Raw genomic sequence first — 13,068 nt, forward strand, 5'->3', positions numbered from 1 at the left:
TGATGAATACCTTGAAAGTGAGTGTGGAGCCATACCAAGAGTGTACTGTATCAGGAGCTCCGACATGGAGCAAAATCTATTGGTTGTTACTGTAATGAATGCTGTGTCAATTGGATAATTTAAAACCAATAGATTGATTTCTTAAAGATTTGTATTTATGTGTCATCACATCTCAAAACAGTTTAATTAATTGAGGTGCAGTGGGTGTTAAAAGTTTATCACAGCCCTGGTTGGAATAGTGGTGAGAATTAAGACTCTGCTTTCATCACATTTTATAGGGTACATTTGTTATATTTAATAAGTTTCTCATGTATTGTTGAAATCTGATATATGCAAGTTTTATCTTAGATAGTAGTCACAATTAGGTGGTAACATCCTGGAGATGAAATTGATCACATTTCACACTTAGCACCCATGGGAAATTGGGGCTTAATATCCATCAAGGTTGTGATGATCTCTAACACTTGCTGCTCCTCACTTAATGATGTAAACTATATTGATGATGCATATATACAAATCTTTAAGAAATAAATCTGTTTGTGTTAACACCAATTGATTCAATACAATCGCAACTAATAGATTTTGCTCGATATATGAGCTCCTGATATGGTACAGTCTTGAGATGGCTTCACACTTTCACTTTTAAGGAATTCATCACCTCAGTGATTTCATTTTCCAGAGTTCCAGTGTTGAAACAGTTAAACCTGCTCTCTCCCCGCTTTCTTTTTTGTAAACCTTCATTCCCCTCTGCAGCCTCACTTCGCATGCTGCAGCTCTCCACCCTCATTTGTAGCTCCCCTTTCTGCTTTGAGGCCTCGGTTTCCTTCTGGTCTTGACCTCGCTCACTTTGCAGAAACATGGTCTTGCAATCTCACTCCCCAGGCTAGGCTCTCAGCAGCCTTACTCCCTGGGAACGATGCCTGTCCAGTCTGCCTTTCCATTATCCCCACAAATATCTACCTTCTGTAGCCTTTTGGGCCTTGCTGACAATCAACCTTTTCTCTGTTGCTTCAGTCACAGCTGCTCTTCTCCCCCATTTGCTGCTGATATGTTTATAATGAACAGAAGGCAAGAGTTGGAAAGAGTGTTTAACTAGGCACGATGGTGATATACTCGATTCCCACCATGTTCTACCTGCTATGATTAACATAGAACATAGAACAGTACAGAACAAGTTAGGTAAGGGGTAAATGTAGGGGTATGGGTGGGTTATGCTTCAGCGGGTTGATGTGGACTTGTTGGGCCGAAGGGCCTGTTTCCACACTGTAATGTAATGTAATGTAAAAAAAAATGTAAAAGCCCTTCAGACCTTGCTTCCACAACTGCTGCTGGCAATGCATTCCATGCTCTCACAACTCTCTGTGTAAAGAACCTGCCTCTGACATCCCCTCTATACTTTCCTCCAACCACCTTAAAACTATGACCCCTCATGTTAGTCATTTCTGCCTTGGGAAATAGTCTCTGGCTATCGACTCTATCTATGCTTCATACCTCAATTAGGTCCCCTCTTCTCCTCCTTTTCTCCAATGAAAAAAGTCCGATCTCAGTCAACCTCTCTTCATAAGATAAGCCCTCCAGTCCTGGCAGCATCCTGGTAAACCTCCTCTGAACCCTCTCCAAAGCATCCACATCTTTCCTATAATAGGGCGACCAGAACTGGACGCAGTATTCCACCCCAAGATCCCTCTGCTCCTCCACACTGCCAAGAATCTTATCCTTAGTCCTGTACTCAGCTTTCAAATTCGACCTTCTAAAATGCATCACCTCGCATTTACCCAGGTTGATCTCCATCTGCCACCTCTCAGCCCATCTCTGCATCCTGTCAATGTCCTGCTGCAGCCTACAACAGCCCTCTATACTGTCAATGACACCTCCAACCTTTGTGTCGTCTGCAAACCTGCTGACCCATCCCTCATCCAAGTCATTAATAAAAATTACAAACAGTTGAGGCCCAAGGAACACCACTCACCACAGACTTCTAGGCAGAATATTTTCCTTCTACTACCATTTGTTGTCTTCTGTTGGCCAGCCAATTCTGTATCCAGACAGCTATGTTCCCCTGTATCCCATTCCTCCTGACCTTCTGAATGAGCCTACCATGGGGAACCTTATCAAATGCCTTGCTGAAGTCCATATACACCATATCCACAGCTCGACCCTCATCAACTTTTCTAGTCATGTCCTCAAAGAACTCGATAAGGTTTGTGAGGCATGACCTGCCCCTCACAAAGCCGTGTTGACTGCATTTAATCAAGCCATGCTCTTCCAGATGGTCATAAATCCTATCCCTCAGAATCCTTTCTAACATCTTGCAGACGACAGACGTGAGACTTACTGGTCTGTAATTGCCGGGGACTTCCCTATTTCCTTTCTTGAAGAGAGGAATTACATTTGCCTCTCTCCACTCCTCAGGTACGACTCCAATGGAGAGCGAGGATGCAAAGATCTTCGCAAGTGGCGAAGCAATTGCATTTCTCGATTAAGGGTATGCTATGCCTGACCTTCCCACACTGTCATCAATTGGATGCTCCCAGATGGCCAATGAAGGACCCTGTGACTGCCTCAGCCTACTGTTGTTGAGATTAACCCAAGTCCAAATAGACTTCTAACACGAGGCCTCAACGACAGCAAACAGAGTATGAGCTGCTTGTCAGCTGGGTAAAGGGTGTGTGCTACATCAAAAGCAATTGGTTGGAAATTGAGAACATGGAGGGGTGGGTGTGGGACCCTTACTGAGAGCCAACAGGCACTCTTGCTTCTGCCTTTCTCACCTCGTGTCTGTGGACCCAACAAATCACACCTAGCTGTCCAGGGTTGCTCTTCCAGCAGCAGACATTCAGCTCAGCTGTGAAGCCACTGTTTAGCCAGCAGCTTACGCTGTGTAGGACCTCCATCCTCCAGGACCTCATTCCCATTTGGAACTGTCTGATTGGCAGAAGATTCAGTTTGTCTTCCATGGAAAAAGGGGGTGTCTCTCAGCCAGATCTCCAGCCCTCATGTGAGATCAACCGTGCCAACTGAAGATTCCACTCCATTGCTCTGCACTTTTATTAAAACCGTTTACACATCTTGTTGGCTTGGATTTTAGTAAAGCCAAGTTTCCACATGGTAGACTAAATAGTAAAGTTAAGTCACATGAGATTCAGGGTAAGCTTGTCAAATGGATATAAAATTGGATTCACACTGGGAGACAGAGTAGTGATGGAGGTTTGTTTTTCAGACTGGAGACCTGTGGCCAGCAGTGTTCCACAGGGATCGATATTAGGTCCACTTTATCATTTATGAAAATGACTTGGATGTGAATATAAGAGGCATGGTTAGTACGTTTGCAGATGAAACCAAAATTGGTTGGTATCGTGAACAGTGAAGAAGGTTATCTAAGATTATGAAGAGATCTTGATAAATTAGGTCAGTGAGCTGAGGAGTGGCAAATGGAGTTTAATTTGGATAAATGTAAGGTATTGCATTTGTGTATTGCACAAACAAGAACAGGACTTATACAATTAATGAGTAGTACTGTAGAACAGAGAGCTGCCTAGTTACATAATTCTTTGAAGCTTGCCTCACAAATAGACAGAGTAGTTCAGAATGTATTTAACATGCTTGCCTTCATTGCTTGGAGTATTGATTAAATGAGTTGGGACATCATGTTGAGGTTATATAGGACGAGGATGAGGCCTCTTCTGCAGTACCGTGTGCAGTTTTGTTTGTCCTGTTGTAGGAAGAATATTATTAAAGTGGAGAGAATTCAGAAAAAACTTTTCCAGGATGTTGCCAGGAATAGTGGGTTTGAGATATAAATGTATACTGGAAAGACTGGTACATTTTCACTGGAGCGTAGGAAGTTGAGGGGTAACCTTACAGAGGTTTATAAAATCTTGAAGGGCACAGGTAAGGTGAATAACAAGAGTTTTTTCCCTAGGGTGCAGATTTCAAAACTAGGGGTCATATTTTTAAGGTGAGAGTAGAACAAGGGACATGGATTAGAGTGGTGCTGGAAAAGCACAGCAGTTCAGGCAGCATCTGAGAAGCAGGAAAATCGACATTTCGGGCAAAAGCCCTTCATCAGGAATAGAGGCAGAATGCCTGCAGGCAATCTGCCTCTATTCTTGACGAAGGGCTTTTGCCCGAAACGTCGATTTTTCTGCTCCTCAGATGCTGCCTGAACTGCTGTGCTTTTCCAGCACAACTCTAATCCAGAATCTGGTTTCCAGCATCTGCAGTCATTGCATTTACCTAGAACAAGGGACAACATTTTTACACAGATGGGCCAAAGGGCTAAGGAGTGGCAGATGGAGTTTAATTTAGATAAATGTGAGGTGCTGCACTTCAGAAAGGTAAATCAGGGCAGGACTTAAACACTTAATGGTAAGGTACCTGGGCAGAGTAGTTGAACAAACAGACTTTGAAGTGCAGGTTCATAGTTCCTTGAAATTGGAGTCCCAGGTAGACATGACAGTAAAGAAAACATTTGGTATGGTTGCCTTTGTTGGTCACTGCATTGAATATAGGAGTTGGGAGGTCATGTTGAAGCTGACAGATGAGGCCACTTTTGGAATATTGTGTGAAATTCTGGTCTCCCTGCTATAGGAAGGATGTTGTGAAACTTGAAAGGGTTCTGAAAAGATTTACAAGGATGTCATGGTTGGAGGGCTTCAGCTGTTGGGAGAGGCTGAATAGGCTGGCACTATTTCCCCTGGAGGGTCAGAGGCTGAGGGATGACCTTATTGAGGTTTATAAAATTATGAAGGGCATGAATTGGGTGACAAGGTCTTTTCGCTGGGGTGGGGGAGTCCAAAACTACAGGGCATAGATTTGAAGTGAGAGGAGAAACATTTAAAAGGGACCTAAAAGGCAATTTTTTTCACGCAGAGGGTGTTGTGTGTTTGAAATGAGCTGCCAAAGGAAGTGGTGGAGGCTGGTACAATTGCAACATTTAAAATGCAGCTAGATGGTTATTTGAGTAGGAAGGGTTTGGAGGGATATTGGCAAATGCTGGCAAATGGACAAGATTAATTTAGGAAATCTGGTCAGCATGAAGAAGTTGGATCAAAGGTCTGTTTCCGTGCTGTACGTCTTTATGACTCTATGACTATATATGTGTGGAATGAACTGCTGGAGAAAGTGGTGGGTGCAGGTACAGTTACAACATTTGAAAGACTTTTGGATAAGTTCATGAATAGGAAAGGTTTGGAGGGATACTGGCCAAGCACAAGCTGGTGGGACTAATTAATTTGGGAACATGGTCAGTGTGGATTGGTTGGTCCGAAGGGTGTGTTTCAGTACCATATGACTCTATACATAAGTTTTAATAAAACACACTACTTTCTCATGTTCTCCCACTCCTGCATCAATGCATTTGTCCTCAGTTTTCCCTCACAGGTACCCCAATACTTTTTGTCGTGGGGGAAGGGTGGGAGTATTTTTTAGCGAATGGATCATACCCAGGGCACTGCCAATGTGACTCTTGGTGCCCACCGTGGTCACATTTTTCCTTTTGCTTTCTTTTTGGTGGGTTAATATTCTGCCAGCCAATCAATGGGAGAGAGAAAAAAATGGTCTTGTTCATGAGCTTCCCATCCAGCACAACTGAGATTCAGGAAGTTAGATGGCCTTCTGTCCCCTCACCTACCCCACTTACCAGATCCCGTTTGTGTTGCTAGCTAAATCTACAGTCCAATATCACTTTTACCCTCCACTACACCACTCACACTTTCCATGTTCATTGTGCAAAAATTAACTGGAGAAAGTGAGGACTGCAGATGCTGGAGATCAGAGTCGAGAGTGTGGTTCTGGAAAAACACAGCCAGTCAGGCATCGTCTGAGGAGCAGGAGAATGAGGTATTCCTGATAAAGGACTCTTGCCTGAAACATCGATTTTCCTGCTCCTCGGATGCTGCCTGACCTGCTGTGCTTTTCCAGCGCCACATTCGCTGACTGAGAAAATTAATAGTTCATCAAAAGATTCCGTGCTTGGGTCAACCGATCCAGGTTGTCCTTCAATTCTCTTCGTTTTTCAGCTGTTTCGTCATTCTCCTGAATGAGAACATCCACGTCCTTGCTGTGGAACAACAATTGAGCCAGCTCTACCTTCATCTGTACAGACAGTTCTTGAAGAAGGTAATACCTCAGCACCATGGGAACCATTTGGACCAATCGATCTATGGCAATCTGAGGATTTAAAGCAAGGACAGTGCTCAAATAATACCTTGTACAGTTTAAAGTTTAACTGTCAGACTTTTAAGCGAAGATAATTTGAAATGTGGAAACTGGACATTCCCTCGTTGAGCTGGAGGCAGTTAAATGTTTGTTAATTATCAAATTAGCAATGGAATCAATTTGCCATTTGGCATCTATGTGCAGTTTGTTTCAGCTCAAATGGTATGTTTCTGAGTGTGTGAATCTCTATGCAAGGAGAACTGAATGATAAAATACATCATGATGTTATTGTGTTCTGGTATTACTGCAGCTTTAAGACAGTTGTAGGACTGTCAGGCTAATTCACAGACTCCCCACAATGCAGATAGAGACCATTCGGCTCCTCGATACTCTGCCAACCCACACCCACCCAGTCCCAATAACCTCACATTTACCATGGCTAATCCACCAAGCCTGACCTCCCTGAACATTATGGGTAATTTAACATGGCCCATACACCTAACCTGCACATCTTTGGACTGTGGGAGAAAACCGGAGCACCCGGAGGAAAATCATGCAGACACGGGGAGAAGGTGCAAACTCCACACAGGCAGTCACCCAAGGTTGGAATCATACCCATGTCCCTGGCGCTGTGAGGCAGCAGTGCTAACCAGCCCAGTGCCACTGTCTTTCACTCATCCCCATCCGATGGTACCTGACCTCACTATAAGTATATTGTATCAGGCAGTTTCCTGTCATGACAGGCTGAGTAAATTGGGCATCTATCCTCCAGAGAATCAGGGTTGCCTTCTTGAACTGCTGTAGCCCTGTGTGAACAGTTAACACAACAATGGCTTATGAAGCCACTTCATAGGGAAGTGTCATCCACATTAGGTGTGGGCTGCTGTCAGACATTGGCTCATATCTCATTGCCTAAAGGAAGAGGGTGAGGCAGTCAGTTTTTTTTTTAATTTACTGGAATTACGACCATTTTTACATGCCTTTAGTTAATTGATTTAAAAAAAAACTGAATTAAAGTTGACAGATCACCTCAACACCATTTCTCGAGGAATTGAGAAAAGATCTCATTGAAAGATGCAAGATTTTGAAGTCTCTTTATAGGACGGATGCCACAAGATTGTTTCTGCTGGGCAGGGAATTTAATAGCTGGTTCTAATCCAGCTTTAATGGGTGGCACGGTGGCTCAGTGGTTAGCACTGCTGCCTCACAGTACCAGGGACCCAGGTTTGATTCCAGCCTCGGGTAACTGTCTGTGTGGTGTTTGCACATTCTCCCCGTGTCTGTGTGAGTTTTGTTCAATTTCTTTCCACAGTCCAAAGATGTGCAGGTGAATCGGCCATGCTGAATTGCCCATAGTATTAAGTGCATTAGTCAAAGGGAAATGGGTCTGGGTGGGTTTCTCCTCTTCAGAACTTGTTGGGCAAAAAAATGACAAGATGGGGTAATGGTCTCAAAAGAAAAGAGGCCAATCACTTTAGACTGAGATGAGGTGCAATCATTTCACTCAAAGGTTGTGAACCTTTGGAATTGTCTATAGCTGATAGAGTCATGGATGTTCCATCATTGAAGACCTTTAAGGTTGCGATCAACAGATTTTTCATCTCTTAGGGAATCAAGCGATACGTGGAGAGGGTAGATTCAACTACGATTGTACTGAATGGCAGGGCAGGCTCAACAGGTCACCTGGTCAATTTTTGCTCCTATTTCTTGTGTTTGATGTTTTTCTGGTGGGTGCACAATTGGTCAGACCTGTTTCCCTGTGTTACCATCTTAAACTGCTGTATTTCATTGGCTGTAAAGCATTCTGAGACAGCTTGATGGCGGGTGCCATCTAAATGCAAGACTTTCCCTTTCATGTGTTGGACATGTGGTCAAATGTATAAATGGATCCAGCAATGATAGGCCTCATGGTCCTACAACACCATGGTCACACTTATACAGCAGAGGCTTGGTGGAGGTGTTCTGAAGTTTATGAAATGTTCAGTCCATCCTAACCCTTTAATTTACAATCCCAGCTCCTCAATGCATATAATGTTTTGAGTGCCATCTCACCTGATAATAGGTGTGTAAATGAATCACCATTGCCTGGGCATCAAGGTTTGAATTTGCTACTGAGTTATTTCCCTTTTGCTGGCCTCGAGACTGGAATTCCATTAGTTTGTAGCTGTACATTTCATCTGGTGCATAAACCATCGCCTCCATCTTAAAGTTAGTTTTGAGAATTTCCTCTGCTTTCCTTTCCATTTTGTGACAGACTTCAGCAATTTTAATCTGCGACAGAAAAACAAACACATAACTTATGTTGTTGAAACATTTGGGCCAACAACAACTCAATCACACCCAACATCTACCAGTAACAATAGGAATTTTGAGATTTCAATTTGCCTAATCTCAGTCGTCTAATCAGACAGAAAAGGGCAAAGCAGTTGATGTTTAGTGCTAGTGTACCTGAATTTTTCATCGTTTATTGTGTTGGGAATATGACTATGCTCATTTAGTTTTACCACGCTACAGATTTGGGAAATCTTGCAGAAGTAGCTCAATACACCATTGAGCTGTCCGTGCTGTGCCTTGGAACTATGTTGCATCAACACTATAAAGTCAAGACTTGTCTTTGGGAAGTGTTATGTTCATCCATCCACCATAGCAAGAGGATGTTTTGATGTATATAAAAGTGCAATAAATTGGCTGTCATCATTTCCAAGTACAGATCCAGAAGGTTCAAACTTATGCCAAAAGACAGGAAATTGCTGGTAACAGAACAACCTTCATACACCCCACACAAACCTCCCCCTCAATTACTTCCAATTGCACTTTTTCTGAATTTGACAGGTTTGAAAGAGTTATATGGTGGAAGAGAGAATGAATTGGATAGGAGGCAATTTAGTGCTTAACCACACTTTTAATAATCCAACTAAGCATCCCATGAGTCCAGTTTACTAGCTAACCCGGGTAATAATAATTTTGTGCCACGAACTTCAGAACAAACTGACCATGAACCAAGCACTCTTCAAATTTTACTGACCAGGCCGCCAGCAGAAATCTTAACAAGAATTGAATTAGTCTCTGAAGCCCAAACCTTGGACAGATCAAGCTGGGTTAATAAAGGTAAACAGTTAGCCAAACATTAAAACGGGTCCAGATTAGTGTTACGTACCTGAATTTCACTCACTAAAAGTGGGAAACTACTAAAGTGTTGAAATGCCAATGTGTTACACGCTGTCTCCACTTTAGCTGGAAGGAGAGAACATAGAATAGTTGGATTACACTTTGTTATGGAACTTGACAAACAGAACATGGAAGGCTGAAATTTTGGACCCCATGCAGCCGTTAAACTCTTAGAAAAGTTGCTAAGGCCAATTAAAGGATGACTGGTGGGATTTTCACTGTTAGGTACTTGAACCCAGCAATAGACTAAGACGAACAACAATGCACGTAGACTAATCTATAGAGGAATTCCTCAACCCCAGCCCCTGCACAGTGGTGGCCTGGCTAGTGTCATCAACTCTGTAACTTAAGATAGAGGAATGTTGAGGAGAGGTCATCTCCACTTTGAAACAGTTATTTGAATCAAAAACAGAACATGCTGGGGAAATTCAGCAGCTCTGGCAGCAACTATAGAGAGAAAAACAGAGTTAAAGTTTTGAGTCCAGAGATCTGACCGTACAGCTCAAAGCAAACTATCTTCCACTGATGTCGAGCTGAAAGGAGTTAGGTTGTGCTGCAGGCAGTTAGAAGAGTAAAAACTTTGGGTTAGGAATACATAGAGTTTCACATACAGATAGTTGGAGGAAATAGTGAGACAAGAACACTGAGGGTTGTGAAGTAGATAATAGTTTGAAACTTCTGAATGATAAGAAGCCAATATAAATCAGCAAAGTAAGGGGTGAGAATGATTTAATGCAGCATGGATCATTGAAATAATGATTAAGATTCCCTTCATTATTTGCAAGGTTGGAATTTATTGCCACAGTGATTCTGAGAAGGTGGACTGCTTTCTTGAACTGCTGTAATCCCATGTGAACAGTTAGCACCATAATGGTTTATGAAGCCACTTCTAGATTAGATTACTTACAGTGTGGAAACAGGCCCTTCGGCCCAACAAGTCCACACCGACCTGCCGAAGCGTAACCCACCCAGACCCATTCTCCTACATTTACCCCTTCACCTAACACTACGAGCAATTTAGCATGGCCAATTCACCTAAACTGCACATTTTTGGATTGTGGGAGGAAACCGGAGCACTCGGAGGAAACCACGCAGACACGGGGAGAATGTGCAAACTCCACACAGAGAGTCGCCTGAGGCGGGAATTGAGTCCAGGTCTCTGGCCCTGTGAGGCAGCAGTGCTGACCACTGTGCCACCACGCTGCCCACTTTTTGGGGAAGTGTCACCCACATTGGTATGGGCTGCTGTCAGACATTGGCTTATATCTCATTAGGATAACAGGTCCCCTTCCCTAAAGAAGCTGAGGGAGCTAGTTGTTTGTTTCTTTAATTAAATGGAAATACAGCCATTTTTAACTGCTATTAATTTATTAATTTTTAAAAAAACTGAATTAAAGTTCTCAAACACAATTTGAACTAACTTTCTACTGATAAACCAGGTGCTTGGATTACCAACCGTGTAACATAAGCACCACACTGCACTACTCACACAATGTGTAGCCTGATCATGAATAATATGGGAGAGAGCAGAGCAAGGGAAGTGTTGACCTTGTCAAGCCTGGAGATGGTAGGGTCATTTATAAAGGTTTCACCAGCTATCCCAATTCTCAATTATTGCTTTTCTAGGAAGAAGAGGAGCTTCAGACAAAAGGGTTACACACACAATATATATATATATATAAAATATGTCTATATATTTATATATATATATATATTTCCACAGCATTACCACATTGACCTTAAATTCAGCTATTTCCACAAAGCACTAACTACTCACTAACCAGAAGAACTGTGGCTTCATGTAATGTACTGTTACCTGAAAATTCATTTAACATTTCAAGTGAAGGCTCCAGTAACTCCTGAATTTGTTCTCTAATAATAGCTTCGAAAATTCTGTACTTGGTAAATCCGGGCAACTCTCTCCCTTTAGAGTTTTTCTCGTGATGTTTGACCAAGTTGATTGCTCCCTCATTGACTGAAAGGACAAGATAGAAGAAACTTCCGGTTATCTATCCAGTTTATTCTGTAAATGTGTGAGGCAAACAACGTGCCACGGGGAAGCAGTGAGAATTCCCTTTGTTACAACCATTGGAATAACCAGCTGTTCACTGTGTTTTCACTGGAAGTGCAAAGGCAAAATCCATTTGTGTCACTTGCACTACACTCCACCAAGATTAACAGAAGTGGACTAGCTCCAGAGAAATTCCAGGCCCATGTGGAGTGACTTTGCACAGTCTGTGTGTGATGTTTCCCTGTACTAGGACGTCCTAATGAAATTACAAATGGTATCAGAGAAAGGGAATAGGGGGATGCCTTCTAAAGGGAGCGGAAGTAGTTCTTTACATGGGCTGAGATCACATCACCTAGATATTTTGGTAATGGAGATAAGGAGGAATTGCTTCTTTCAGAGGGTCAGCATTGTTTGGAATAGGTTCAAAGCCGAGTAGACAAAGTTTTGATCTTTGAGCGACTCCTTCAGGGAAATGGAGTTGAGTTCATATTCTGATCAGTCATAATCTCACTATTAAGCCTAATGGCCTCTTCCTGTCTTTTCCTATGTTCCTGTAAGACTTAATCCACATGATCTCCTGATTTGGTTTCAATTTTATATTGTAACAGCCGTTTATTGTAGCAACCCCAGGGTCTACCACTGTCCCACAGCCATTACTTTCAAGTCCTCATTCTTTTATAGAAATCATTTCATAAACCCCCACTACACAGACACTGTGATGTTTGCCTTTTAACTTTGCTTCTTAGTTTTCTGACCTATGGTCATACTGTGTATAGATGTAATGTATTTTATTTTCATTTCTCTATTCTGTAATTAAGGATTGTACCTCAGTACCTTTGCAGCTAAGATGGTGCTGTAAGTGGTGGTTTATCAGCATTTCACTGAAGTATATGTGACAATAAAGCTCATTCATTCATTCATTCCTTCAATCATCTCAGGGTACTGGTGCAAAACTTTCTGGATTTTCTTTTCGCCTCTCATTAATCTGTTTGTTTTGTCACTCCTTAGAGATTACCTGATTGAGGAGATAGGTGTGGAGGGTAGGTATTCACTATCGTCTGGGGCAGGTGTGATGGACTAACCGACCTTTGACCTCTTCCTTTCCACCAGATACTGTCAGTGGGACACTCCAAAACAGTGACAAGAAACAAAATTGTTTCCAGGAGGCAAAGAGTGAGAATTCTGCTGATATACTTACACCCTATTTTAACTCCATCCAACTTCTTATACCACTCTGCAAACTTTTCTCTGGCAAAGTCATGTAACTTCACATCGATGGAATAATCTTTTTTGTACTCTCCCATCGCTAAAGTAATGATTTCATCACAGTAGGCTAGAATTCTCTACAATAAAATGAGCAAACATTAGTTTTTCTGTTATAGTTGTGTTGAAATATTATAAGTCAAAACTAAATGGTGGAGCTGCTTTTATCAAAACTTTCTTGTTGGAGAAATGGATGTTTTTGTGCTAAAAGCAATATAAAATACACCTCTTCAATCAAGGTACTGTGTATCAATGTCAAGTATCGGTCGTCATTACGCTTTGGCTAAATACAAAGCAAAGACCGCTCTCTACAATCTCATGAGTGACTCTAGAAGAAAATAAAAGCAACTTTCAAGATCTCAGGACTTCCCAGGCACTTTACAATGAATGCAGTATTTTTTAAGTGTGGGTCATTGCTCCTATGTAGAAAACCCACCAGACACAGAATATAGTAGCCATTCAGCTCA

At 42.2% G+C, this 13,068-nt stretch overlaps 1 protein-coding gene across 2 annotated transcripts in view; it reads right to left on the bottom strand.

Annotated features, from left to right (window-relative positions):
* Positions 1 to 5,869: 5,869 nt before the first annotated feature.
* The window catches only part of LOC122555396 (interferon-induced GTP-binding protein Mx3-like), a 38,539-nt gene continuing 31,340 nt past the window's right edge, over positions 5,870 to 13,068 (bottom strand). For both annotated transcript variants that reach the window (XM_043701367.1, XM_043701366.1), the window contains 5 exons: positions 12,537 to 12,681; positions 11,144 to 11,302; positions 9,317 to 9,393; positions 8,212 to 8,430; positions 5,870 to 6,171 (listed from right to left, as the gene is read on the bottom strand). In XM_043701367.1, coding sequence (XP_043557302.1) covers positions 5,947 to 6,171; positions 8,212 to 8,430; positions 9,317 to 9,393; positions 11,144 to 11,302; positions 12,537 to 12,681 — 825 coding nt within the window. In that variant the 3' untranslated portion in view covers positions 5,870 to 5,946. The remainder of the gene's footprint in view (positions 6,172 to 8,211; positions 8,431 to 9,316; positions 9,394 to 11,143; positions 11,303 to 12,536; positions 12,682 to 13,068) is intronic.

The sequence above is a fragment of the Chiloscyllium plagiosum genome, chromosome 12 (genome assembly GCF_004010195.1).
Source record: "Chiloscyllium plagiosum isolate BGI_BamShark_2017 chromosome 12, ASM401019v2, whole genome shotgun sequence".
NCBI classification, from domain to species: Eukaryota; Metazoa; Chordata; class Chondrichthyes; order Orectolobiformes; family Hemiscylliidae; genus Chiloscyllium; species Chiloscyllium plagiosum.